This window comes from Cucurbita pepo, chromosome LG08 (genome assembly GCF_002806865.2).
Source record: "Cucurbita pepo subsp. pepo cultivar mu-cu-16 chromosome LG08, ASM280686v2, whole genome shotgun sequence".
Classification (NCBI taxonomy): Eukaryota; Viridiplantae; Streptophyta; class Magnoliopsida; order Cucurbitales; family Cucurbitaceae; genus Cucurbita; species Cucurbita pepo.
The window spans coordinates 2,800,069-2,826,286 of record NC_036645.1 but is presented as its reverse complement, the minus strand read 5'-3'; the positions used below and the strand labels follow the sequence as shown (position 1 = coordinate 2,826,286).

The 26,218-nt window shown below is 34.7% G+C and overlaps 5 protein-coding genes across 8 annotated transcripts in view; 3 read left to right on the top strand and 2 right to left on the bottom strand.

Annotated features, from left to right (window-relative positions):
* Positions 1-4,689, top strand: part of LOC111799672 (protein ECERIFERUM 1-like) — a 7,700-nt gene extending 3,011 nt beyond the window's left edge. The window contains exons 5-10 of the mRNA XM_023683108.1: positions 863-1,238; positions 2,017-2,124; positions 2,216-2,416; positions 2,878-2,976; positions 3,055-3,228; positions 4,337-4,689. Coding sequence (XP_023538876.1) covers positions 863-1,238; positions 2,017-2,124; positions 2,216-2,416; positions 2,878-2,976; positions 3,055-3,228; positions 4,337-4,516 — 1,138 coding nt within the window. The 3' untranslated portion in view covers positions 4,517-4,689. The remainder of the gene's footprint in view (positions 1-862; positions 1,239-2,016; positions 2,125-2,215; positions 2,417-2,877; positions 2,977-3,054; positions 3,229-4,336) is intronic.
* A 1,694-nt stretch (positions 4,690-6,383) lies between these two features.
* LOC111801186 (50S ribosomal protein L18-like) lies at positions 6,384-8,242 on the top strand. Its single transcript, XM_023685188.1, has 2 exons — positions 6,384-6,776; positions 7,782-8,242. The coding sequence occupies exons 1-2, from the start codon at positions 6,597-6,599 to the stop codon at positions 8,175-8,177; spliced, it is 576 nt and encodes a 191-aa protein (XP_023540956.1). The 5' UTR covers positions 6,384-6,596; the 3' UTR covers positions 8,178-8,242.
* A 599-nt stretch (positions 8,243-8,841) lies between these two features.
* LOC111801185 (UMP-CMP kinase 3-like) lies at positions 8,842-12,565 on the bottom strand. The gene is made up of 10 exons (XM_023685187.1): positions 12,466-12,565; positions 11,620-11,680; positions 11,304-11,358; positions 11,048-11,165; positions 10,664-10,820; positions 10,437-10,517; positions 10,240-10,347; positions 10,086-10,157; positions 9,435-9,485; positions 8,842-9,091 (listed from the first exon to the last, which is right to left on the bottom strand). Exons 2-9 carry the CDS (start codon positions 11,650-11,652, stop codon positions 9,477-9,479), a joined length of 633 nt encoding a protein of 210 aa, XP_023540955.1. The 5' UTR covers positions 11,653-11,680; positions 12,466-12,565; the 3' UTR covers positions 8,842-9,091; positions 9,435-9,476.
* Positions 12,566-14,311: 1,746 nt separating this feature from the next.
* Positions 14,312-19,558, top strand: LOC111799668 (phosphatidylinositol N-acetylglucosaminyltransferase subunit P-like). 4 transcript variants are annotated; one of them, XM_023683101.1, is made up of 6 exons: positions 14,312-14,414; positions 14,715-14,790; positions 15,428-15,716; positions 15,927-15,999; positions 16,942-17,060; positions 19,104-19,558. In XM_023683101.1, the coding sequence occupies exons 3-6, from the start codon at positions 15,536-15,538 to the stop codon at positions 19,223-19,225; spliced, it is 495 nt and encodes a 164-aa protein (XP_023538869.1). In that variant the 5' UTR covers positions 14,312-14,414; positions 14,715-14,790; positions 15,428-15,535; the 3' UTR covers positions 19,226-19,558. The 4 variants fall into 4 exon arrangements, with proteins under 4 accessions (XP_023538869.1, XP_023538868.1, XP_023538870.1 ...); XM_023683102.1 differs by having other exon boundaries at positions 14,322-14,414; positions 14,715-14,794; XM_023683100.1 differs by lacking the exon at positions 14,715-14,790 and having other exon boundaries at positions 14,314-14,414.
* Positions 19,559-20,376: 818 nt separating this feature from the next.
* On the bottom strand, positions 20,377-25,363 carry LOC111800454 (dynamin-related protein 1E). Its single transcript, XM_023684148.1, has 15 exons — positions 25,011-25,363; positions 24,686-24,749; positions 24,490-24,597; positions 24,230-24,331; positions 23,768-23,818; positions 23,616-23,677; positions 23,282-23,372; positions 23,093-23,157; positions 22,568-22,762; positions 22,353-22,472; positions 22,202-22,272; positions 21,810-22,035; positions 21,660-21,710; positions 21,183-21,566; positions 20,377-20,717 (listed from the first exon to the last, which is right to left on the bottom strand). Exons 1-15 carry the CDS (start codon positions 25,149-25,151, stop codon positions 20,589-20,591), a joined length of 1,860 nt encoding a protein of 619 aa, XP_023539916.1. The 5' UTR covers positions 25,152-25,363; the 3' UTR covers positions 20,377-20,588.
* Positions 25,364-26,218: the final 855 nt, after the last annotated feature.

The following is a 26,218-nucleotide window of genomic DNA, read 5'->3' as shown; positions in this document are numbered from 1 at the left end:
TTTTTTTTTTTTTTTTTAATAAAAAAAAAAAAAACTCATAAAATAAAATAATTATGAAAGTCTACAAACAAAATCTTCTCTGAAAAAACAAAAAATAAATTTTTAACGAAAAAAAGGAAAGAAAAAGTACATTTGTTTGCATGCATTTAACGGGGACAGCTGCCTCCAACATGTCCATGGGACCATCACCGAGTTCCAAAATATTTCTCTGTTGGTTCCTTTACTCTTTTTTGCTGTTCCTTTTTTTTCCTTTCTTTCATATATTAAATATATGAGGTGTTTATGAGTTGTATTATGACAGTTTTTTTTTTTAGGTTTTTAATTATTTGTGTTTCAACTCAAGTTATTTATGTAAAATATCATTATTTGACATATTTATTTATTTTCAAGATTCTAATATATATTTTGACAAATTATGTTTCAAATACTTAGAAATTTATTTTTAAGTGTAGTTAGAGATGATAAAAACTATATATATATATTTTTTTTCATGCAAGTTTAAGAACTAAAACAAAATATTTGATTGGGAGGGGTTTTATTGGATCAAATTCATCTATTTAGGTTTAACTTTGATTAAAATTTACCCTTTTATATCTTAGGTCTCGAGACCCTTATATTTTTCTTTCCCTGTTATCTTTATGTCTCTCAATTTTATAGCATTCAATTATAGTTTTTAAATTTTAGATTAATTTTTTCAATCCAAATACATATTGTTATAACTTTGCTATCTATATATGTAAACTCAGTCTCTAGATTTATATATAAAAGTGTGTAATTCCATGTTATATGGTGACAATATTTAAGGACCGTTATAGATATTAAATTGGGGTTGTTATTTAAAAAAGTTGTGTTACAATGACAGGTTTCATTCGCTGCATCACACCCAATTCCGCACCAACTACTCCCTCTTTATGCCATTCTATGATTACATCTACGGCACAGTGGACAAATCTTCTGATTCTCTGTACCAGAAATCCCTCGAGAGAGAGGAAGAGGTTGCTGACGTGGTTCATCTGACTCATCTTACAACTCCCGAGTCCATCTATCATCTACGGCTAGGATTTCCTGAGTTGGCTTCCAGGCCCCACACTTCCACCTGGTATCTCCACTTCCTCTCTCCCATCACCATGGGGTCAATGTTGTTGACTTGGATTTATGCCCGCACATTTGTCGTTGAGAGGAACCGATTTGAAAAGCTCAATATCCAAACATGGGCCATCCCCAAGTTTAATGTGCAGGTTCTGTCTAATTATTATTTGCTTTATTAATGATCTTAGACCTCTCTAATTGTGTAACTCACCCAATTAATGGTAGGTATTGTCTATTTTAGTTCGTTATGTATCACCGTTAGTCTTACAATTTTAAAACACGTTTGTTAGAGAGAGTTTCTACACTGTTATAAGAAACGTTTTGTTCTTTTCTTCCATGTAGGATCTCACAATCCACTCCCCTTAGGAGCCTAGTGTCCTCGCCGGCACACCGCCCGATGTTTAGCTTTGATACATTTGTAACAGCCTAAACACACCGGTAACAGATATTGTCCGTCTTTACCCATTGTATATTGCCATCAACCTCACGATTTTAGAACGCGTCCGTTAGAGAGAGATTTCTACACCAGGAATACTTTGTTCCCCTATTCGTTCAATATGAGGTCCCACATCAGTGGGAGAGGAGAATGAAATATTCCTTATAAGAGTGTAGAAATCTCTCCCTAACAGACACGTTTTAAACTCGTGAGGTTGACGGTAATACGTAATGGGCCAAAGTGGATAATACCTGTTAGCAGTGGGCTTGAGCGATTATAAATGGTATCAAAATCAGACACTGGGCGGTATGCAAACATGAACATTGGGCCTCCAAGGAGAGTGGATTGTGAGATCCCACATTGATCGGATAAAGGAACAAAACATTCCTTATAAGAGTGTAAAAACTTCTTCCTAATAAATGCGTTTTAAATTCTTGAAGTTGCATAGTTTATTCTCTAATAAACAAAGCTTTGAACTCACTCATGTGCAGTACTTGTTTCAATGGCAAAACCAACCAATAAACAGCTTGATTGAAGGAGCAATAGTAGAGGCAGAGCAAAAGGGTTGTAAAGTCTTGACTTTAGGTCTGTTGAATCAGGTAATAATCGACTCATTTCTTCACAAATATCTGATCATAATAAATAAATTCTCAGTTCAGTTGAACGCCAACAAAAAATTGGAAATTGCAGGGGGAGGAGCTGAACATATATGGAGGGCTATATGTTCAAAGGAACCCTAAGCTAAGAGTGAGGGTGGTGGATGGGAGTAGCCTGGCCGTGGCTGTAGTTCTCAATAGTATCCCCAAATGTGCTACCCAAGTTGTCTTGACCGGCAAACTTACAAAACTGGCTTCTGCTCTTGCTTATTCTCTGTGCCAGAGAGGCCTTCAGGTTTGCATATAACCTTCAACTTTTTTTTTTCTTTTTTATTATTATTATTATTATTATTATTATTATTATTATTATTCTGGTTATAAATTCTCATGCAATCGTTTTTTATTAATATTCTACATGAATTATCCCTGTATAAAAGGTGTGTCTAGGAGGTTGTTGATATCGGAATTTGATATCAAAGTTTGAGAGAATTTTGTGTGTCACAATGTATTTCTTGAGTGACATATTGGTGAGAGATTTTGTAGTGTGATAATGAGGTATTCACTTGTAACACTTTGATGATTAGTGATTGGTTGCTATCCGTGATGTAGGGGAACTTCTTCTCTCCGAACTACGTAAATATCTTAGTGTCTCTTTGTGTAATTCCGTTCATTAGTGTTGTGAGTACATTTGTTCCACTTTCGATGCACAACAAGTTTTTAGGTGAAAGTTTAGAGTTCATGATTTTGGTTGTGCAGGTAGGTGTGTTACGTGAAGAAGAATTGAAGAAGCTGAACAAATCATCCAACACCAAATTTGAGAGCAATCTAATGGTTTCAAAAGGCTGTTCTCAAAATGTGAGTTCCAAAAATCTTTTCACCCATTTTCTTCTTGTTTTTCAAGCAAATAATGTTAACAAATATAAATTGACGCAGATATGGTTAGTGGGAGATGATGTTACCAAGGAAGAACAACTGAAGGCACCAAAAGGAACCACTTTCATTCCCTTCTCACAGTTACCTCCAAAGGTTATACGCAAAGACTGCTTCTACCACTGCACCCCTGCAATGAAGGCTCCTCCTTCTATTCAAAATCTCCACTCCTGCGAGGTACTCTCTCTTCAAATATTATCAGCTTATGTCTAACCAATCTATATGAAATGATTAAGGTTTTTTTTAAGAACGAACATAACTTTAAAGAAAAACTGAAAAACTTTAGATATTTTAATAATAAATGATTAAATATTTTAGAACTAAATTGTTAACCATTATAAATGCTCCTCCACTCTACTAAAGGTTGGTTTAGTAAATATTTTAGAATAAAAATAATATTTTAGAAAGGAGATCTATTGCCTAGGCTCTAGTATAAATACTCGTCTACTCTTCCTAAGTTTTCCTAGCAAGAANTAATAATAAATGATTAAATATTTTAGAACTAAATTGTTAACCGTTATAAATGCTCCTCCACTCTACTAAAGGTTGGTTTAGTAAATATTTTAGAATAAAAATACTTAGATATTTTAGAAAGGAGATCTATTGCCTAGACTCTAGTATAAATACTCGTCTACCCTTCCTAAGTTTTCCTAGCAAGCAATAGAAAGCAAGTATTCTAGAGTGTCATGTAATCTCTTCTCGATTTGTGTTAATAAAAAGTAGTATGGCTTTGATGTTGAGTATTGTTGGGAACGAGTCTTACATTGGCTAATTTAGGAAATGATAAACTCTTTATTGGTATGAAGAAAACCTAAAGCAAAGTTANAATAAAAAGTAGTATGGCTTTGATGTTGAGTATTGTTGGGAATGAGTCTCACATTGTTGATGATTGTTGGGAACGAGTCTCACATTGGCTAATTTAGGAAATGATCTTATAAACTCTTTATTGGTATGAAGAAAACCTAAAGCAAAGTTATGAGAGTTTATGCTCGACAATATCATACCATTGTGGAGATGGGTGATTTCTAACAAAAACTTAATAGGGTGGAGAGAGATTTAGTGTAGAAGAGCTATTCAATTTAACAAGAGCTTGGGTGTTGAGTAGAGTAGAATGTCATATTTATCAGCCTTTTCTAACGTAATAAATGTTATGTGGGGAAAATGGTTAATATTTGAAATTTGAAAACAATGAAGAACAAATTAGAAATAAAATTTTAAAAATATTAATTTTAGACATTTTGAAGACAAGTGCTAAAGGCAGACATACATGAACAAATGGTTACAGAATTGGCTGGAGAGAAGAGTGATGAGCGCGTGGCGTATTGCTGGCGTTGTGCATGCGATGGAAGGGTGGACGGAGCACGAGTGTGGGTACTCAATCTCCAACGTGGACCAAGTGTGGAAGGCAACACTTGGACACGGTTTTCAGCCTCTCCCTACACCCACCCCCTGTGCCTCCACGTAATCATCTAATTATCTAGTTTATATATTATGTTTCTGTTGTTTGAAAATGGGTTAGGGGTATCACACTATAATAAATATAAATATGAACCTATGAGTGTTTAATTTATGTATCTGGATATTATATGGGTATGGGCCCTTAAAAACTCTAATTAAGGGTAGAGACTATTTCTATCATTTAAAACTCTAATTTTCTTCAAATCATAAATATCAAATTTATAATCTAACATAATAATATATAAAAATGATATAAAGACGAGACAAATCAATTAAAAATATTATACATAAATTTCAAATGCTATAAAGCCTATGAGTATTTATGTATTATTTGGATTTGAGTTTTGTTTAGAAGATTTTAACCTTTATCTCTTATTAGGTTGTTAAGAATGATGGTAGAATTGTAAATTCAAGCAAACATCAACATGTTTGGCTAAATTGCTCGTTTCTATTTTACGTTAAAAAAAAAAAAAAAAAAAAAAAAAAAAAAAACAATAATGATGTCAAGAACACTGGGTTAAAATAATATGAATTTTTGTACTTTATCTAAAAAAAAATATTCTTAAACTTTCATATTTAAACTTTAAAAAAATTTAAAAAATGTTTAAAAATACTTAAACTATTAATTTTGGATGAAAATCAATAATACTTTATTTCAAAAAAACTTTCAAAATTTCTAAAAGTTTCAAAAAAACAATCTTGAATTATCCAAAGTTTCATTTATGTTTAGGGTATTAATAAAATCTAAAAATTTAAGGGTACTTTTCAAAACAAAAATATTTTAAAAAATGATTATTCATAATAAATGTATTTTTTTTAATTAAAAGATACTATTGAAATGATGAATATTTTTTGTATTAATTTAAACAATTTAATTATATCAAAACCATCATCATATGTGCAGTAATTTCATATCTACTCCTAATATTATAAAGTTTTAATTTTAACACTATTTTTTTTGGTTTCATGAGGATTTAAACAGAAGTTCCATTTTTTTTATTTATTGGAGATAAGGCGTTAAATAGTGATGTCAAGAACAAAAAAGTGAGACCAAATTTAACTACGATAAAATAATATGAATTTTATACTTTATCTAAAAAAAATATTCTTAAACTTTCATTGAAACTTAAAAAAATTCTAAAAAATGTTTAAAAATACGCCTACTATTAATTTTGGGGACAAAATTTCTAAAAGTTCCATTAATGGGCAGGGTATTAATAAAATGTAAAAATTTAACCCTTTCAAACAATTTTTTAAATTAAAAGATACTATTGAAATGATGAGTTTTTTTTTTTATTAATTTAAACAATTTAATTATATCAAAACCCTCATCATAAGCAGTAATTTCATATCTACTCCTAATATTATAAAGTTTTAATTTTAACACTATTTTTTTTGGTTTCATGAGGATTTAAACAGAAGTTCCATTTTTTTTATTTATTGGAGATAAGGCGTTAAATAGTGATGTCAAGAACAAAAAAGTGAGACCAAATTTAACTACGATAAAATAATATGAATTTTATACTTTATCTAAAAAAAATATTCTTAAACTTTCATTGAAACTTAAAAAAATTCTAAAAAATGTTTAAAAATACGCCTACTATTAATTTTGGGGACAAAATTTCTAAAAGTTCCATTAATGGGCAGGGTATTAATAAAATGTAAAAATTTAACCCTTACAAACAATTTTTTAAATTAAAAGATACTATTGAAATGATGAGTTTTTTTTTTTATTAATTTAAACAATTTAATTATATCAAAACCCTCTTCATATGCAGTAATTTCATATCTACTCCTAATATTATAAAGTTTTAATTTTAAAACCAATTTTTTCAGAAGTTCAATTTTTTTTTTTTTCTTTTTTTGGAGATAAGGCGTTAGATAGAATTGAAACTTTGCAAGGTTAAAAAGGTCAAATTTTACCCTAACTATTTAGCATATAGTTTACCCAATATTTCTTTTAGAGAGAGAATGCAACTATATAGACATAAGTTTAAAAAAGAGTAAAATCAAGAGATTCTATTAGAGGAGGAGACATACCAGTGGAAGTTGAAGCTGAAGCGAATCCTGGAGGCCGAACTGGGAGTATGGGAACGTTAAGCTCATCAATTCCCGGGTCGCCGTCGTGGTCAGCTTCACTTCATCCACCCTCCGCCACATTACTTTCAGGTTTCATTCAAAAACCTACTACTTCTCTTTCATGGCCTTCTTCGTTTTCCAAGCTCTCAATCGCCATTAAACCTCCTTCTCCTTCAACGCACAATAGAGTACGTTTTCTCTTCTTTACCCCTGTTTCTTTCTGCAAAGACAAAAAAAAAATAATTTATCTCATAAAAATAAAATCTCGATTTCGAAGAATGATGGAAATTCTACGATACCCATCGCGAAAAAATTGTGAAGTTGTTAGTCTTGTTTTGATGAGGGACTGAAATTGAATGAAATAGCATTCGAATCCTTCCCACTTCTTTTTGAGAGGGATGGCGTTTGGGATTTTGCAGCCAAGGTGTTCGACGGAATGTCTAGTCGAAACTGTAATGAATGGTTGAGAGTTAGTTAAGGAGTTGGAATCTGGGTTGTTCTCCCTAAGCTTTTAGAACACCCAAAGTTTGATTCCAAGCTTCCACCTTCCACAGTTGCTCCTGAAATCTCAAGAAATGCTTAATGAATGAGATAGAGATCGGCTAAAAAGATACTGTTTGCTATTATTCTATCTATTTAATCTATTTATGCATTAAATTCATAGAAGAAGATCTCAATCTATGATGAAGAAACGATAGTAGATTGTTGTTTTTATAATTGAAAAGGGGGTTTTCAATATAGGATGAGATGTTTTCTAGCCCAATAGAGTAGAATTATGGGCACTGAAATGAGCAAAAGCAATGGACGGAGTGAAAAAGTGGAATAACGGAAACTATAATTCTTTTTCAGCCTTAATCATTCGTGTTTGTGGATTCCTGATCGGTTTATCTTTTAGGAGAGTAGGTTATTCGTGTTGAGGATTGTGGGAGAGAGTCTCATGTTGACTAATTAAGGAGTTGATCATGAGTTTATCAGTAAGGAAAACATTTTCATTGGTACGAAGCCTTTTAGGGAAACAAAAATCAAAGTCACGAGAGCTTATGCTCAAAGTGGACAATATCATACAATTTGATCCTTTGAAAGGTGGATATCTTTACGAATAAATGTCTAGAAACCACATGTTGGAGGACAATGTCGTACTTCGTAAGAGTAGAACATTTTATCTAAGGTTTCGACGTGTTTTCATTTTGTAGAATTCTATCATTCAAGCAGCCTGGACACGAAGATCTAGAGGAGAAACTTCAAAAAGACCGAACAGGAAATCATGGAAGCAAAGAACAGATATGTACATGAGACCATTTGTTTTGGATGTATACTTTTCAAGGAGGTTCATACATGCCAAAGTGATGCATCGAGGAACAAGCAAAGTGGTGTCGGCAGCAAGCACCAATTGCAAGGATTTAAGGTATTCATTGCCATCGCCCACTGATGACAATGCGTGTCGGATTATTGGGAACCTAATTGCTGAGAGATGTAAAGAAGCTGATGTATTTGTAATCTCTTACGACCCTCCAAAGAGTGCAAAAATTGAAGGCAAAATTGAGATTGTCATTGATGCCATTAAGGACAATGGTATCTTATTCGTTTAACCTATCATATCCATCTAATAACAACCATGAATGTCTCAACTTTTCGGTAAATCTTAGTTGTTTGCTAGAAGATAGATAGTTTTTGAACTTTCTACATCAAAAATTGATCTGACTTGGCTTCACTATCACTCATGACTTGTATTATAGTCCTAGTCTTGTAGTCGGTTTGGAATGCCTTTGTAGTCTTTCTAAGGTCTCTTTAAACTCATCTATTTACCCACTTATATCTAATAGATCTCTAAATATAAAAAAAGTATCGGTGTCTATTAGAAGTACAAGAATTTTGCATTTTGTATGCAAAGTTGATAATATTTTTAAGAAAATGTCAAATATATTAAAAACATCAGTTGGACTAGCTATCATTCAAAATTTCCATGCATTTTAAGGTGTAAAAAATTGAAGCTCTTACAGTTAAGCTGTGGATGGATCATTTCTTTTCTCCCCTTCAATTGAGATGAGCATTACAATGATCTACCGGCGAATCCTTGTCTGTCGGCGAATCCTTGTCTGTATTATGTGTAAGAAGCTGTCAAAAGTTATATAATGAGGCTGCTTTTAGTTTTAGATGCCAAAAAATGGCTGAAGGCTGTGTAGATGGGGATGGGGATGGGGATGGGGTGGATCAATGCATTGAAGGGAAGAGACAATGCTAATAAAAGATCAATAGTAGAGAATCAAGACTTGCCTTTATTATTTAAATCAATGGATACAATCTCAATAAGAATATAGAGACATAGACCTTTTTTTTTTCTTTTTCTTTTTTCTTTTATGTAAGATGCAAAGAAACCTGCTACTTACTATTATTACAAATCTTAGTAACAAAGTACAGTAACAATAATAAGAATATATGGTTAACTCCTTGTATAGAATAGAACCTAAACATCCAACTCTGACACAGCCACCAAAATCAATACCTACCAATAGAATAAAAAACAAAACAAAAATTAGAAACATGGAATTGAAGCAGCCACGAAGGTTTAAAAAATGGGGAAATGCTACTTATGCAGCTTTATAAATTGCAATCATAAAGTCAAATATATTCTTCCTTAAATAACAACATTAGTCTATCAAGTATGATTCGAAATTGAAATCCTAGAGCTCATTAGACATAGTTGATTTATTAGATAACAGTCACGAATCTTATTATCACCTAACCTAAATGTTCTACAGGCCAAGAGTTTTTTTTTTTCTTTAATTTTTTTTCAAAGAACCTATCATCCAGAAAAGCCAATCAGCAAAGTTTGTGATGAGGCTTACTTTAAAGCAGATATTAATGCAAAACTACTGGGTAGTTGATCTTCAGTTAGCCTGCAACAAGGCAAAGCACAGCAATATTAGTACCAGTAATGAGGAATTGAATGCCAGAATGTATTACGCATAACAAGACTGTAGCAAAAAAGAAAACAAGGGTGATTCAGGGCCACAAAAGGTCGGAAGGCAACAGTCTTATGCGTAAAGATTCAGTGCCGCAAAAGTTCAACATTTAAATTTTTAGTCTTGGGATGCAAAATTCATCTAATTTGTATTACAAAACATTTATTGGAATTTCCCAGTTAAAAAACAAACACGACTATGAGAAGGATATTGGGCTTCCAAATTGCCCGGCATCTAAATACCAGCATGAAAAGATGTTGGACATTCAAATTCCCTACAAATAAACAGATCCTCGGTGTGAGTTTGGTTCTCAAGCATGGTTCAGATTTTGGAATTTGGCTACAATCACAACAAACTCTGTTGGCATCTCTTTCTGATGCCAATAAGAAGCAGAACTATATAGGCATCCCAAGCCCTCCAAATTTGATGACTTTTCTCATCAGCCTAACTAACGCTGAGTTTCAGCTTCTCTATCAAGCAATTGCAAGACGTGTTAATGAAAAAAAATATACACAGCATATCATCAAAACTTACCTTTTCATTTTTTGGAGTAAAAACAACTTTAACCGATTCAAAAACCTCCTCAATAGGCCTCGCAGCATCAATCTAAGAAGAGTAGAACATGATTCAAAATTTAAAATAAAAATAGACCAAAAAGTACTGACGTTTGAAGAGAAAGAATCAGAACCTTCCGAACTTTTCCTTTGGATTCATAGTACTCAATCACAGGAATGCTCGACTCCAAGAAAACCCTAAACCGCTTCCTAATTGTTTCAATGTTGTCATCCACTCTTCCCTGAATCATATCCATAAAGGAAATTCTTAACGTCAAATTAAAATTTCAAAGAAAAAATGTAAATACAAGAGAAATGAATCCCTTCAAACCTCATTCCTACTCAGCAGGCGCCTCTCCATCTCTTTCTCATGACAATCAAAGAACAGGACAACAGATGGTTCAATGCCTGTCTGCAAAACATCAATGAAATATACTGTTGTGTCAAGTGAAATGGAACTACTAGCTTGGATTGTACAACAACCTCAACAATCAATTGTATAGAATGGAATTTGATTTTAAAAGAACCATGCTCAGAGAAAAGAGGAAAATGGCTTACAACAGCTTCAAATGCAGCACGATTTTCCTCATTACGAGGGAATCCATCAATGAGAAATTTGTCATTATGACTTTCCTCCATTGCTCGTTGAAGGAGCTTTATTGTGACCTCTGAAGGAACAATCTTCCCTTCTTTAATCATGTTTTGAATCATCGTCCTGAGAAAGTCAAATGGTAGGATCAGTAGACAATATGTAATTTGCATTCCTGACATCTAGCACAAATAGGAATTCACAGTAAATTCAGAATTTCCTTCAATTTAAGCAATGAGACACCAAAAGCATGGAATTTTTAACCTTTGGCAACTATGCATGAATAAACAAATAAGGATTGAATGAATGCTTATTTAAGTTTGGAAACATATGTACGAGGACATATATCATACCCATTCTCTGAACCAGATTTGATCTCTGCCCGAAGAAGATCACCAGCACTAAGATGAGTATACCCAAAGTTTTCAATGATATTTGAACATTGAGTACCCTTGCCACTACCTGGCCCACCTGGTAATTAGAAAATCCAACTACCACTTAGAACCCAAAACAAAATGTAGCATAAAAAAATAAATGGAAGTTCTTCTCATAAGGAGGGTAGAAAGGAAGCACCTACGAATGCATTTAATCTTTGAAAAGTATACTTACCCAAAACAAAGACAACTGTAGGCTTCTTCTTCTCAGCTAAGCTTCCATTAGTTGCCTGCAATTTCATTTGAACCACGTAGATCAGAACAAACTTTTCTGAAATTTCAGGTCAAATAGTTCATCCAAGAAGGAAGCAAAGACAACCATCCCCACATAACTCCAGAAAAATCATAAATGGANCAAATAGTTCATCCAAGAAGGAAGCAAAGACAACCATCCCCAATAACTCCAGAAAAATCATAAAATGGAGATTCTGATTAGTTCAATTGGCATAAATTTTCTCAATATAGGAAGTAAAAACGTAGTCAAATTATACCTTCATTGGAGCAGCATCAACGACAGTCCCCATCACACTGATTTAAAAATGAAGTGACTAACTACATGAAGCCAGATAAAAGTATGTCAAAACCAGGTTTCAGCACTAAAGCAAGGAGGAGAGACAGGCAAGATAAACATGGAAGAACATTAGGCTGAAAGCATAACATGTTAAAACTTAAATGATACATGCAATCAAATCTTCTTAGTCTATATATCCTCTAAATTCTCGAACATAGAAAAGAAGAGGAGAAAAAACAAAAACTTAAGTCTTCAAAACATTAATATAAATATTTGCTTTCATCGATTTTTCGCAGATCCGACATGCCTGGCCTTAGTAATTTATTTCAACAAAGAAAACACCACGAAAAACATAAGCTCAGCATTTAGGATCCAGAAATAAAAACATGCACAACTGTTAAACATTCATAACACAATTAGTACTGCCAATAAGCATCATTTACAGAACAAACAGGCGAAAGAACATGCAAGCCATAAGTAAAGACTTCGCAGTTCATTCTCAATTTTTCCATTCTTAGCCTACCAGAAAAGTGGCGGTAAATAAATTCAAAGACAGATCTAAGAGAATGANAAACTAACTAATTTAAAACCACACAGCACAAGAAAAGCCTCAAAAGCTAAGATTTCTCGATTCTCCACACGATTTCACAAGACCAGAAGAAAAACAAGGCTGGATCCAAACGGTAGCAGCAAAACCAAGCAAATCAACAAAGAAACGCAACAAAATTCAAGCGGAAACAGAAGACAATGCAGAGATCAAACAACAAGTAACGCAATTAACAAAGATATGAGGCGAAAAAGAAGAGAGCAAGATTCTGATTCTTACAGTTGAAAACGGAGCGCGCCAAAGATCGAGAGAGAGAAAGAGATCTGAAGAAGACGAGGGAAAACGCGGAAACAAACGGAGGACGAGTGGGTGGTTTAAATAGAGAAGGGATTGACCGTAAGAATTGGCACGTAAATTTTGCCTCAGAATGAGCGTTACGGTCGGTGGAGGGTATTTATGTCATTTCACTACCTTATTATATTATTATTATTATTTTTTTTTTTTAAGGGTCGCGTAATTGCAACGGCTATGGTCTTCCTTTATTATCTTCTTTTGAGTAAATTGTAAGGGGCGATTGGATCGCATTTAAATATAGTTTTGACTATGAGGAAATTAATTGTTAAAATAAATGTAAATTTAATTATAAAATTTTATTCCGTTTTTTAATTTAATATCAATTTCAAACCTTTTTAGTTGGACCAGCTCAACATTTTTATTTATTTTTATTTTATTTTATTATTTCTCCCAAAGTCTAAATTTTATAGATATTGAGTATTGAATGGTCGACCTTACGAAAGATATAGCTTACCAAATATTGGTGAAAGCAGCCAAACTGAATTGAATTGAGTCGTGTCAAGGTGGTTAGTTTCAAGAAAATTTGACCCGAACTGTCTCAACCCAAATACTATTAGATTAGGCTGTTTTAGTAAATCCGAAATCGATATGGGTTGTGTCGGTCGTAGATATGTCCACAAGGCGGGGTGAGGACAAGTTTTGTTTTATGGAGCATGATGCCTATTTACAGGAAAAGATCGAGAGCTTCTTCTGTTGGGATATAAAGCCTTGTAGTAGATATTTCGTAAAGATCGAGATATGTAGTAGATATTTTGTAAAGATTTGATAGAGATATGTTTTGTACATTATATTTCGTAGGTAATTAAATATTTTAAAGCTATATATATATATATATATAATCATCTTAGGGGTGGACTCCAGTCTTGGACAATATAATCATCTTACGAGTGTGAATCCCAGGGCGCTCGCACACCCCCTGGACCCTCTAGTCAAGCTAATCTGTAGCGACGTCCGGAGGTCAGCGGAACCCATAGTGTTATGTGCCTCATAAACACCCTCATTTGTGTGCATTCGCGCTCATCGTACAGTGCGTGTCCACACTCATCATCTCTAGGGGAAATAACCCTATGCTTATGAACATATAATATGCCTGAGTCCCTCTAAATCCATCTTAAGGTCTCTTTTGACACAACCCTCTAGTCTCATCTTTTTGTTACTCTAGGTAACACATACTCGTGGATATTTATATTAATATCATTTTCACGCTCTTAAAGTTGTGTCCTATGTCGTGTGTGTATATATATATATATATATATATATATATACATATACATATACATATACACCACATTCCGAGGGCTTAGAGTCCACCGCTAGCAGATATTGTCTTTTTTAGGCTTTTCTTTGAGATTTGAAAATGTGTCAGCCAGGGAAAGGTTTTCACACCATTATAAGCAAGGTTTCGTTCCCTCTCGAAACGACGTGAGATCTCACAAAATATGTTTAGAGATGTTTCATTTAACTCGGGTGAAAATTTTCATTTTAATGGAGATTTGGGGAGCGAGCGGAGAGAAATTTTTCCCTCGACTTGTGACACAAATTACATTTTTCGTCTCCATCCCCAACCCGACCCCACCTTATTCCCGTCTTGTCCCCCTATATATATAATTTTGTAGATTAATTAAATAGGACGTGGAGACGAAGAATATTAAGTGTATATGATGAAAGCTATTAGATGTGAAATACATTATTTTAAAAATAATAATAAATTAGATGTATAATGAAGGGATGAAATGTTTAAATGTGAAAAAAAATAATAATAATAAAATGAATATGAAAAAAGAAAAAAGCTTTCAGTGGCTTTGGCACAGTCAATCCCCTCTCTTCCTCCTGCGATATTCCTCCTCTCTCGCGCGCGATCACTTCTCTCGATGGTAAGAATTTCGATTTCTTGTTTTCATATCAGAAGAATTTCAATTGCATTACTCCGTTTGATTTCTGTATTGCTTTCCAAATTTTCGATTGAATTGGTCGTTACATTTTGCCGATTTGCCGATTTGCTGTTTCCGCTTGGATCCAAGCATGTATCGCGCTGTATTTGCCGTCTGAATTACTGAAAACGAGTGGAGAATAGAAAATTTTGATCTCGAGACAATCTTTATCTTTGTCATTCTTTTGCGATGGGTTCGATTTGAGTAACTCGCTTGAGAAAATCTATTGCTGTCATTTTCCAGGCCATCGAACTTTAAACACTCAAGAATGAACTGCGATGTCTTTAAGTTCTGGATCGCATTTCCTTTGGCTAACGGCGTCGGTGATTTTAATTTTTCATTTTTTTCTTTCTCATCTTCGTTGATAGTAGTGCTAACATTGTGAATATTTGTGCAACTTGCTTGTAAATTTTAATTTATATTATCTCCGTGATAAATTCTTTAGAAATTGGAATTTAGTTATTGAACTCTTAGAAATCATCTGTCTTCGCGATCAACTCAGGGAGAAAAATATCAATGATGATTCTGATAGAATGTTTAGATTAACGGAATATGTATTATCGCGTTCTTTTGCTTTCACAGCAAACATGAAAAATCTGATCACTTGTTTTTTTCCAGCTCTCTACTTGTTGAGTTCTACCGGTTCCGACATATTTTTGTTTGGCTTTAAAAAAGTGTCATGGGGACTATCGTTGATGCTCCAAACAAGGAATAACTTGACTAAGATTTCACCTGTTATGTCTAGGAAATTGATGTCGATGAAAAGTTCAGAATCTCCATTTTATGATTTTTTTTTCAACTGCAAGCTACGTCCAGATGTTTGATCATCAACTGTTGTCTTCACTTCCTGTTTGAATTGAACTATTTGGCCCCTAAAATTTTGGCACATCTTTTATCTGATTTATATTTTTATGAAAAAATTATACACAGTCAAAATACAATTTATGCGAGTGCAGGAAACTAATTGAAGATTAGCTGAGAAGAAGTCTACATTGAGAAATTTGGATTGGGATAGTTTAGAATTCGAACTACCGAATATATATCCGGGCTGAGAAGTTTGACATATGGAAGATCTCCATTCTGTTAGTAGCCCTAGAAGAATACTCAGTCTGTCAAAGAAACGAACTTTGATCTCCTTGGACAGAGATGACAAAGCGCCTGGGTTTGGGCTATCGGGAGAACATGGCCCCAAACCTTCAGAAGTTTACGGGTTTGTGGGTTCCATCACAACAGTGGTTGCTACAGGTTCGCTTCATGTACATGCCTGTTGAGTCACTACATATGTTTGCTTTGCGTTAGGGAGCTTTGATTATGTAGTTTAACAATGGAATGTTTCAAAAACAGTTGGGATCCAATTAATTACAGAACAGTATTGGAATATTGAATCATTTTTCCTTTCATTTATTACGTCTGAAGAATTATTTGAGCTTAAACTTCTGTGTTTCTTATGAACAGTTGTATACTTGATCTGGGCATATGTTCCAGACTCTTGGCTGCATTCCGTTGGAATCTTCTACTATCCTAGCAGGTCAGCAATATCCCGATCCTTTGTTATTCTTTCTTCATTGCTATGAATGACACTATTTCATTGCTATGAACGGCACTATTTTGCCTTCCCTTAAGGGCTACATTGTTTGAACAAAATAAGCATTAACTGAAATTATTCTATGAGTATGGAGTCGTAGGAAGTCATCCTTCTTAGTTAAATTAAAACTGCATCGGGGTCTAAGTGCATTAAGTTGTATGCTCATGAATAACTCCATTTAACCTAAAGATTTGTCAAGAACAATCTCCTGAAATTTATTTGCCTCTAGTGCACCGCTATTGATAGGAGTTTTCTCAATCAGACTTCGCTCTTCAATCAATTTATTGAATCCCCCTATTCTCAAACTCACAGTGCACACTCCACCTATAGATATTCTTAAAGGTCAATCTCGTGAAACCGAACGAGCTCTAATACACCAACCTGTTACTCCATAAGGATCTTAAATTTCTCTCCAAAACTCCTCTTGAACGTGGTTGGAGGGAGGGTGTAGGCTCCCAAAATCTAGCATAAACTCACCAGATTGAGATGGAGAACTTCCCACAAAATCTTTCATCCCACGACTCAAAAATTCTAGTTTTCTTAAGGATTTCTTTAAAAAGAAAAATTGTCGATATCGATCTTTTGTCAACTATTATGAAGTAAAAATAATTATGAAGTAAAAATAATTATGAAGTACTGTGAAAGATTACAATATCTCCTTAGAAAATTTATGTGATTAAATGTATAATAATGGGAAATTGGTATGAACAGATTCCTGTTTTGGTGAATAAACAAGTTCATGCATATACGGCTCCATGTCTAGAGAATGCGATGTCATATCTAATATTACTCTTACAGTCCTACTTCTGTTTCCTGGCAGTAAAAACGTTGTAGTAAAATAATTGTTTGGTTGCGTGAATAAAATGGGCAATAATTTCTGCGTAGGTATTGGGCACTGGCGGTGCCTGCCTATGTCATGGTTTCTATAGCATTAGCATGGCTATTTTACATTGGTCTCAACTTTATGTCCACTCCACCGCCAACTTCCTTCAATATAATGTTTGGTAAGCTTAGTTTCCTTTATTCCGTTTACTTTGTTTGCCCTCCTTTGATTAGATGCTTTAACTTATGTTCATTTTTCTCTCTTACATTGGTTTCAACCTTTTTGAGAGTTTGAAATGATGCATGAGTTCATTATTATTGAAGCTTTTAAGTCTAATTGCAGGTATTTTATGCTTTTTTTTTTTACCCCTGCCTTTTTAAACCATGAATTACTGGAAGATTCTTAACTTCAAGTCGAATTGAGATCAAAGGAAACAAAACTTTTCATTGGTTTAATAGAAAGAGACTAAAAAACTCGAAAATTACAAACTCTACAAAAGCATGGAGAAAAAACTGAAAAACAATAAAACAAATAAAAGCAACAGAAAAATAAAAATATTCCAATTAATAGATAAACCCTGAACAGAATAATCTGCTGAACACTAGGAAGAATACTGAAACGAGCTGAAGAAAAAAAAAAAACCTTTGATTCCTTTCAGACCATAATTTTGGGTGAAGAGCTTTAACCATGATGGACCAGAACAACTTCGATTTAGGAACCAAAGACGACCCTATTTAGCCAATGAAGAATGTATCCTTGAAGGAATTGGATCACACCCATTGAATATGGAAAACCGAGAACAACTTCAACCAGCATTGTCTTGAAAACTCTAGAATTATCAAAAAAAAAAAAAAAAAAAAATCACATTCCTTAGAGACAAAGAATCGATCAAGCAGAGCTGGAGGAATCATGACCTACCTGTGACTAAGTAAACTTCCATTAGAAGGAGGTATTTCCATAAGACCAAGATCTTTAACCAACTTGTTAAACTTCCTCATGCCCTTTGTTTAACTACCCAAAGGGGATCTTTCGCTTGTTCATTGAGTAATATTAAAAGCACCTCCAATACAACCATGTTTTCTCTATAATCATTAGCCCCATAGACATTTGTTGCCCAACAAATTTCTTACAACNCCCTGAACAGAATAATCTGCTGAACACTAGGAAGAATACTGAAACGAGCTGAAGAAAAAAAAAAAACCTTTGATTCCTTTCAGACCATAATTTTGGGTGAAGAGCTTTAACCATGATGGACCAGAACAACTTCGATTTAGGAACCAAAGACGACCCTATTTAGCCAATGAAGAATGTATCCTTGAAGGAATTGGATCACACCCATTGAATATGGAAAACCGAGAACAACTTCAACCAGCATTGTCTTGAAAACTCTAGAATTATCAACAAAAAAAAAGAAAAATCACATTCCTTAGAGACAAAGAATCGATCAAGCAGAGCTGGAGGAATCATGACCTACCTGTGACTAAGTAAACTTCCATTAGAAGGAGGTATTTCCATAAGACCAAGATCTTTAACCAACTTGTTAAACTTCCTCATGCCCTTTGTTTAACTACCCAAAGGGGATCTTTCGCTTGTTCATTGAGTAATATTAAAAGCACCTCCAATACAACCATGTTTTCTCTATAATCATTAGCCCCATAGACATTTGTTGCCCAACAAATTTCTTACAACGAGTAGAAAATTTAACAGCGATGGTATAACCTCCTTTTATATGTTCTGAAACTGCCAATTTAGATTCACCCACATAATCAAAAGCCCTCCAGACCGTCGGATGACATCAACAACTGACCGGGCTGCTCATGAGAGAATTTGGAAAACAAAAAACAAAGACCTCTTTCGAAAGAAAAGAGAACGAATGAATTTCATATGCTTTACCTTCTCATTTACCTTGTGACAGAGGGACTCGATGAAAAGAGTACCAAAATCTGCTCTTTTAGTCTCATGAATTAGAACTGAATCAGGGCATTGGTTCTGTGTATATATCGATAAGAAACTTACTTACATCGATCGACAATGAAAAATAGAAAAGATGGGGATTGAAGTATCCCCACAAAAAGCCAAGGAAATTCAAGCTTTAATAGATAAATACATTGCAAAGTGTATAGTCTCACCATTTTCGTTATTTTATATGAAAATCATGATCTGGTTTTTTGTTTGTAGCTTCTTCAGTCACAAGATTTCTGAAATCAGTTTTTATTTTCTCCAGATGAATTCAGTAAAGAACCATCTATCTCTACTTTTTCAGAAGAAGAAGATCGACCTATTGAACCGATATCCGATATTGGGATTAACAGAATCAACGATCTCATGTTCAACAATAAGAAATGATAAATAGGAACATGTTGGCAACTCTAACAGAATTACTCCCCCAGGAAGTGCTGATAAAAAGAAAGTAGAATTGCACATAAATATAGCTACTACGACGACTTTAAATTACAAGATCGATGTCCATGATATCTCCCCGACATCGTGAGGGGCAGGTAATGGTCGTTGTGTCGTCCTACTTGATTGTGTACTCCGAATGGATAGCGGAATATCACACATAATTAGTAGCTTTGGGTCTTCAAAACACCAGTGCAATGTTTAAGGTGGGAGCTCCCAACGATTTTAATGTACCATATAACAACTAATTTTAATGTATAATTATATAATATTAAGTGATGTTTGATAATTATTTGATTTTTTACATTCACATATTTCTTTGTTCTATTAACTGCTATTTTCTTATGTTTTTTAAAAATTAGGTTAATTTTGAAAATTTAAAACAGAAACCTTTAAAAAAAAAAAATTAGAATTTGATTATAAATTCAAATGTTTTATTTTCCCTAAAAATAAATGAAAGGTTTTTTCTCATCCATTTTATCTTCTAAGTATTTTGTAGTTTGTTAACATGGCAAAAAAAAATTATTGAATACCATTTCATAACTATTGGTTGTTAAAATACCAACGGTTGAGGTTAGAATCTTGAGTAGACTGCCGGTGATAAGCCGGAGGAAGGTGAGGATGATGTCAAGTCATCATGCCCCTTATGCTCGGGGCGACACACGTGCTATAATGGCCGGGACAAAGGGTCGTGATCCTGCGAGGGTGCTAATTCCAAAAACCCGTCCTCAGTTCAGATTGTAGGCTGCAACTCACCTACATAAAGCCGAAATCGCTAGTAATCGCCGGTTAACCATACGGTGGTAAATTCGTTCCTGGGCCTTGTACACACGTCACACTATGGGAGCTGACCTTTTAATCAACAAATATCCATATAGTCAATTTTGATTAAAATTAATTAAACAATAATAACAAATTTCAAGTAAAAAAAATCAAATAAATTTATATTTATAAAAAGAAGACTTATACAGAAAGGAATATATCCTAATAACTTTTTATAAGTTAACCTATCATTTATGTTGCTTGATTTGTAGTTGGATTGACGGATAATTTAAAGATTAAAATACAAAAAAATATATATATGTTCAATCCACAGAAACTTGGAAGGCCAATAAAAAAATATATTACACTAAGAGATGCAAGATCAATACAACCATCAACCAAGTATCTAATCCCATTGTTCAGACTTCACATCACAGTAACGAAAAATACATCATAATAAGATGATGACTACAAAAGAATAGTAATAAATCCAACAAATTCAGTTAATATATATATCATACAAGGCGTCTGATATATCTCATCGGCGTCAACGTGCCCACGACACTGAATCGATCTCGTCCCTGGCTGCCTTGTAGAGCTCAAGCCTCTTTGAACATTGCTGCCTTCTCTCCATTAGTGCAGGGTCTTCATCCAGTAATTGAGAAAGCTGCTTGGCCTGAATGGAAAAACAAATAAATGATTTCTAAAAATCTTGCCAAATCCTAGCTAATAACTAAAAATCACGAGTCACTCAAGTGAATCCGAGGACAAGAAAAAGGAAGAAAATCCCGAATTCGAAGGCCTTGCTTCCCAAACTTCCCGAACAAACGTTAATTAGTAAGATCGAGCATAGCTCAACACATATGAGTTAAAATTACATGTCAACCTCGACATAGCTCAACAGTAACAACATAAATTGTACAGACAACCAGCAAAACCCCCCCCATTTAATTAGGAAGAACGAGCATAGGTCAACAAATAACAGTTAAAATTACATGTCGAGACCTCGACATAGCTCAACAATAACAGCAACATGAATTCTACCGACGACTGGCGAACGTTTGAGAAAATAAGCATAATTAGGTGTTGCCCCAGGTCATACAGAAAAATAGGCAAGAAATAGAGAACAATAAACATTTACCTCTTTTTTCCCTAAGAGCATGTAGAAATGATTAAGCAACGACTGCTTGGCTTCCTTGACTTGGCAATAAACCACTGCTTTGGGGATAGTATTTCTTAAAGTGTCTGATACCATTCCCACATAAGAGGAAACGTTTGATCCTATCCGCCGAAAATGACCCTCTGCGTATCGATCCCCTGCCGGGGCAGTGGCAGCAGCAGCACCCGGGCCTCCGGCTTTCTCTATCTCCTGAGGAAGTCTTCGAAAGAAATCCACAGTCAAGTAGGAAGATTCCATGTCAACGAGACGTATCACCGTCTTCTTACTCTCGTCGCGAAATCTTTCCAAGGCCTCATTTGAAGCAGCAGCTATCTCAGCTTGTAAAGTGGGAAAGCGTTTTAATTCCTAAAAGTCCAAATCAAAACATGAACAAATTTTAAAAAAAAAAGATATATAGATATATAGATATAAATATATATATATAGTCTCATAATATACCTGTGTTTCTCCAATGGACTTCCTCACAAGTTCTTTTAAAACAAAGTGAACCTAAATGGAAGTTTCATATGTGAGGCTCTCAAAAATGACTAGAACGTAAAGACTAATAATGACGTCCGATTAAAAGAGAAGCTAAAAGAAGCGACTTACAGCATCCACAGAAGCCTCAGCTGGCCCCCTGAAATAATTCAGAGATCCCTCGATTAGTCGTCGGTAACCTTGTTCGGGAGCAATCAAGTGAGGTTGATAACCATCTGCCTCCGAGACAATTTTTCTCACATTCTGCATGGAAAGATGGCGATCGAAGGGAAGCTTTCTCAAAGCAGCAGGAAGCTGGTGGTCGAAAACCCCATAGATACGATCACCTCCAGGTCGCCTAGAAGAGTAACAAAAATTATTAAATCTCTAGCTTTCTTCTCCTTTGAGGGAGAAAATTAAGAAATCCTTGTTTGTTCATAAATATGGTACCTACATTCTATATATTCAGAAGAAAATCATAAAGAACTGAAGATAAAAAATTAATAAAGCACTATATACTATACCCTCCTTCCAGGTGCTCCTTAAAAATCCGATCAAAAGCACGGCAAAGTTCCAAAATCGTGTACAATTGAGCCTGAGATGAAGTAGGTAAGTAAAAGGGTAACGATCAGAACGCACTTCACAATCTATAACAAAAGCAAACATGTTTCTCACCCCAGCATCGACAGCAATGGGTCGGCCAAGATGATCCATCTCAGATTCAAGTTCATCGATGCTTTTGTTAATCAAAGAAGTGATACTGGGTATGCGAGCTCTAATCACAGACTCCAAGTGCTACAAGAACAAGAATGCACGATAACAATGATTGCCTTTTCTAGCATAACAAAAATTTCATTAAAAGACGATAAAATTGGAACTTATAACCAAACCTTTGACAAGAGCTTTGCGAGATACTCTGAACCCATTTTACTTGCTAAGTGTCCATAGTCAGAACTAGTCGCGAAGTACTCACGCTCCTTACGCCTAGCAATAATCATATCTACATTTTTGTTTATGTCAGCTTGAGATCGGTTCACTATGCCAACCCATGGGTGTTGCAGTCGATATGATCTTCCTTCCAAAACCTTTAGGAATAAAAAGAATATATATGTCTTTAATTCCTCCTTTAATTTAAAAACTAAGGATATATATATGCAACATTGAATCTCTGAGTATTCTTATTGTAACAACCCAAGTCCACCGCTAGCAGATATTGTCCTCTTTGGACTTTCCCTTACGGGCTTCCCTCAAGGTTTTTAAAACACGTATGCTAGGGAGAGGTTTCCACACCCTTATAAAGAATGTTTCGTTCTTCTCCCCAACCGATGTGGACTTGGGCCGTAACACTTATAAGCTCATTAACAACTCATATCTTGTTGCTTTAAATATTAGTTTAGCAAGGCTTTAAAACTTACATCCAAAGCATTAGTTCCTTTGTCCATCAAGTCAAGCTTTGTCAACACCCCAAAAGTTCGTTCCCCTACTCAATTGCACAAGCAACAACATGATCATAAACTTGGAAAGCTACAAAATTTACCGTTTCAATTGTGCAAAAAGAGAGAGAGAGAGAGATGAAAAAGGAAGAAAATACAAGCAGCGCATACCGGATGGGTCCACTTCCCTGGCAAGTTTTATAGCATCCGAAGTGGCTATGTCTTGATTGGCAGGAGAAATGGCAAGAATAATGCAGTTAGGCTGTAAAAAAAACATGCAAAAAACAAATATCACATTTGATGTAACACACTCATAATTAACATTCGAGAAGGTAAGCACCACAACGTGTTCATAATTGCAATTACGAAGTTGTTATAAAGGTAAACAGAAACGAAGCGAACGCAAGAACCATAACTTGAGTACCCAAAGAACTTTATGTGACGCAAGGCTTGACCATTCATCACAAAATAATTATTACTGAAATGGAATATATAATCTCATTACCTTCTCAACATAAGTTCGAACCATGACCTCAATGTCTTGAACAATAGTTTCGGGCTGTCCCTCTAATTTAAAGAGAAAAAAATACATCTATTATCAACAAATATACAAATCCTGCTGAACCAAATATTTTTCAGCATAACATATAAACATACCTACTGCAACTTTTGTCAAACCAGGTAAATCAATCAGAGTTAGGTTGACAACTGAAAAACGAAAGAAACCAAGAGTTAGAACATTTCAATATTAATGTACTCAATCAACCTTACAACGGTTGGTGTATAAAGTAAGTAAATAGGTGTTAAGATTGTCCTGAAAATTCCATTCTGGTTAATCACTTCCAAAAAGATTAGCTTTGTTGTTCATTAAGATTGAACACAGCAATAAAAGAAGGCAAACAAATGAAGAAAAAAACCATTATAAATTATACAAATACAAATTATGGGTTATTACTAAAGTAACAATGAACACCAACAAATTGAAGCAGAGAAGGATCACCAAGAAGACCATTATATATATAAAATTGACATTGTTCAGGCAACCGAGGATCGAACAAATTCCCACAACCATGGTAAATGAGCCATTCATTAAAGAACCAACGGGCAAAAAGGAGATACCATTTGGTGAGTAAATGCTAAGATGGATAGGAACTGGGGATATCTGTTTTGTCCTCCCAGTTACTCTGTCGGTCTCGTCCTGAATTTCTTTACGGACCGCAGCTGTAGAACGTTACAACAAGAGGAAATGTTGAATTCAAGTAGAAGATAGAACAGACAAAGAACAACAACTAGGAAAGTACTTGCAATTTAGAAGAAGTAAAATCGTAAGTGTACAAAAATATGCAGACAAGCAAGAACACATTGAAATGGCAACATACCAAAGTCCGTAAATCTCCTCTTGGGAAGGTGAAGAAACTCAGCATACTCTTGCGACCCCTCCTCTGTCTTGTGAAGCTGCAATACTAATGGCCGCCGCGTTACTATCCCTGCAATTATGAACAAGTAACCAATTAAGCAGTGAAAATTAACAAGTAAACTAAGCAATTCGAAGTGAACCAAGATCAAATGCCTCACCTGAACCTCTCGGAAGAAAATCGCGACCAACGATACTTTCCAGAACCGAAGATTTTCCAGAACTCTGTTCATGAGAGAAATAAACAAACAGTGAGAAATCGATCTTAAGTGATTCATTTTGTTTAGTGAAAAACTCATTCCATCTCCCTAAAACCCTAGCCACGAACGAATTCTTCAGCAACCTAACTCCACTTTGAAATACTAAAGCCGAAACTCCTCCTCGACAATAGTTCATCGAACGCCGACAAGAATTTCCAACACTTGCTACAGAAGTAACAAAAGAAGAAACGAAAATCAAGAGAAAATTGAGAAAGAGAAGTAGAACCTGTCCACCGACAACAGCAACAGAGGGAAGGGCTTCCCAGAGAGAAGAAAAGGCGTTATCACCACCGCCATAGTCACCGAGCATAGTACAAGCTCTCTGGATCCGATTCACCAGCCCAATCAAACTCTCCATGGTCGTCATCTTCAAACACCACTCAAATAAATCAACAAAAAAAACAATCACCTCCCTCGCAAAACCCTCGAAATCAAGCACACAAAACCCAAAAAACAAGAAGGTAAGAACGAGAGAAAATCAGCAAAACAGAAGAAGGAAGAGAATTTGAGAACTGTTTTGAAGAATAAAAAAGAAGATGAATGGACAAAAATTGAAAGAGCTGAGGAAGAAATGGACTGGGTGCTCGCTACTTTACTTTTTGGACAGTCGTCAGAAGCCCGTTGAAAACGGCTAAAATGCGCTTTTGCTCCGGACAACTGTTAAGCTGTTGATGGGGGCTTTTAGCTAAAATACACCGCGCGTGTAAGTCACGTGCGAATTTTCAAATTTTGAATTTGAATATTTAAAAAGACTTTTTTTTATAGGAATGTTGTAACGGTGGGCCCCACGGGATGGGAAGTTCCACAAAGAAAAAGCTGGTGATAAATTTGTTCGTTATCGGGATTGTTGGCAATGACGATTGCATCCCACGATTTTATTTTATTTTTTATTTTTATTTTTTTTCACATTAAAAGTATTGTTAACGGCTTTGTCTTAGCCGGCCCGGTTCGGTCCATTTAGCCCGATCCGATCGGCTTCTAAAATTGCTTAAAATGTTCGTATAGAAATATTAAGAACTAATCTGGCGTTTGTTTGTCCTCTTCTCATTTTTATTTAATGCAATACGTAATTATAATTATATTGGAAAACATCCATAAATAAACCATTCACATTCCTTTTAGGAAGGGAAAATTAATTAAACTCTAAATATAGTTCAAAGGTCTTCTATCAGTAAATATTCGGTCTCATCCGTAAATCAACTATTCGATCCTATCAGTAAATGTTCGATCCAGTAAATTTCATGTAAATATTCGACCCATCAGTAAGTCAACTATTCGATCCTATCAGTAAATGTTCGATCCAGTAAATTTCATGATCAATCATTCAAACAAAGAGTATTATCTGCCCTTTTCTAGATTTATGGCAATGTGGAGAATGGACCACTCAGTACCGTGCAAAGGGAATCAACCCCTTTTTTTAAAGGAAGAGATTGA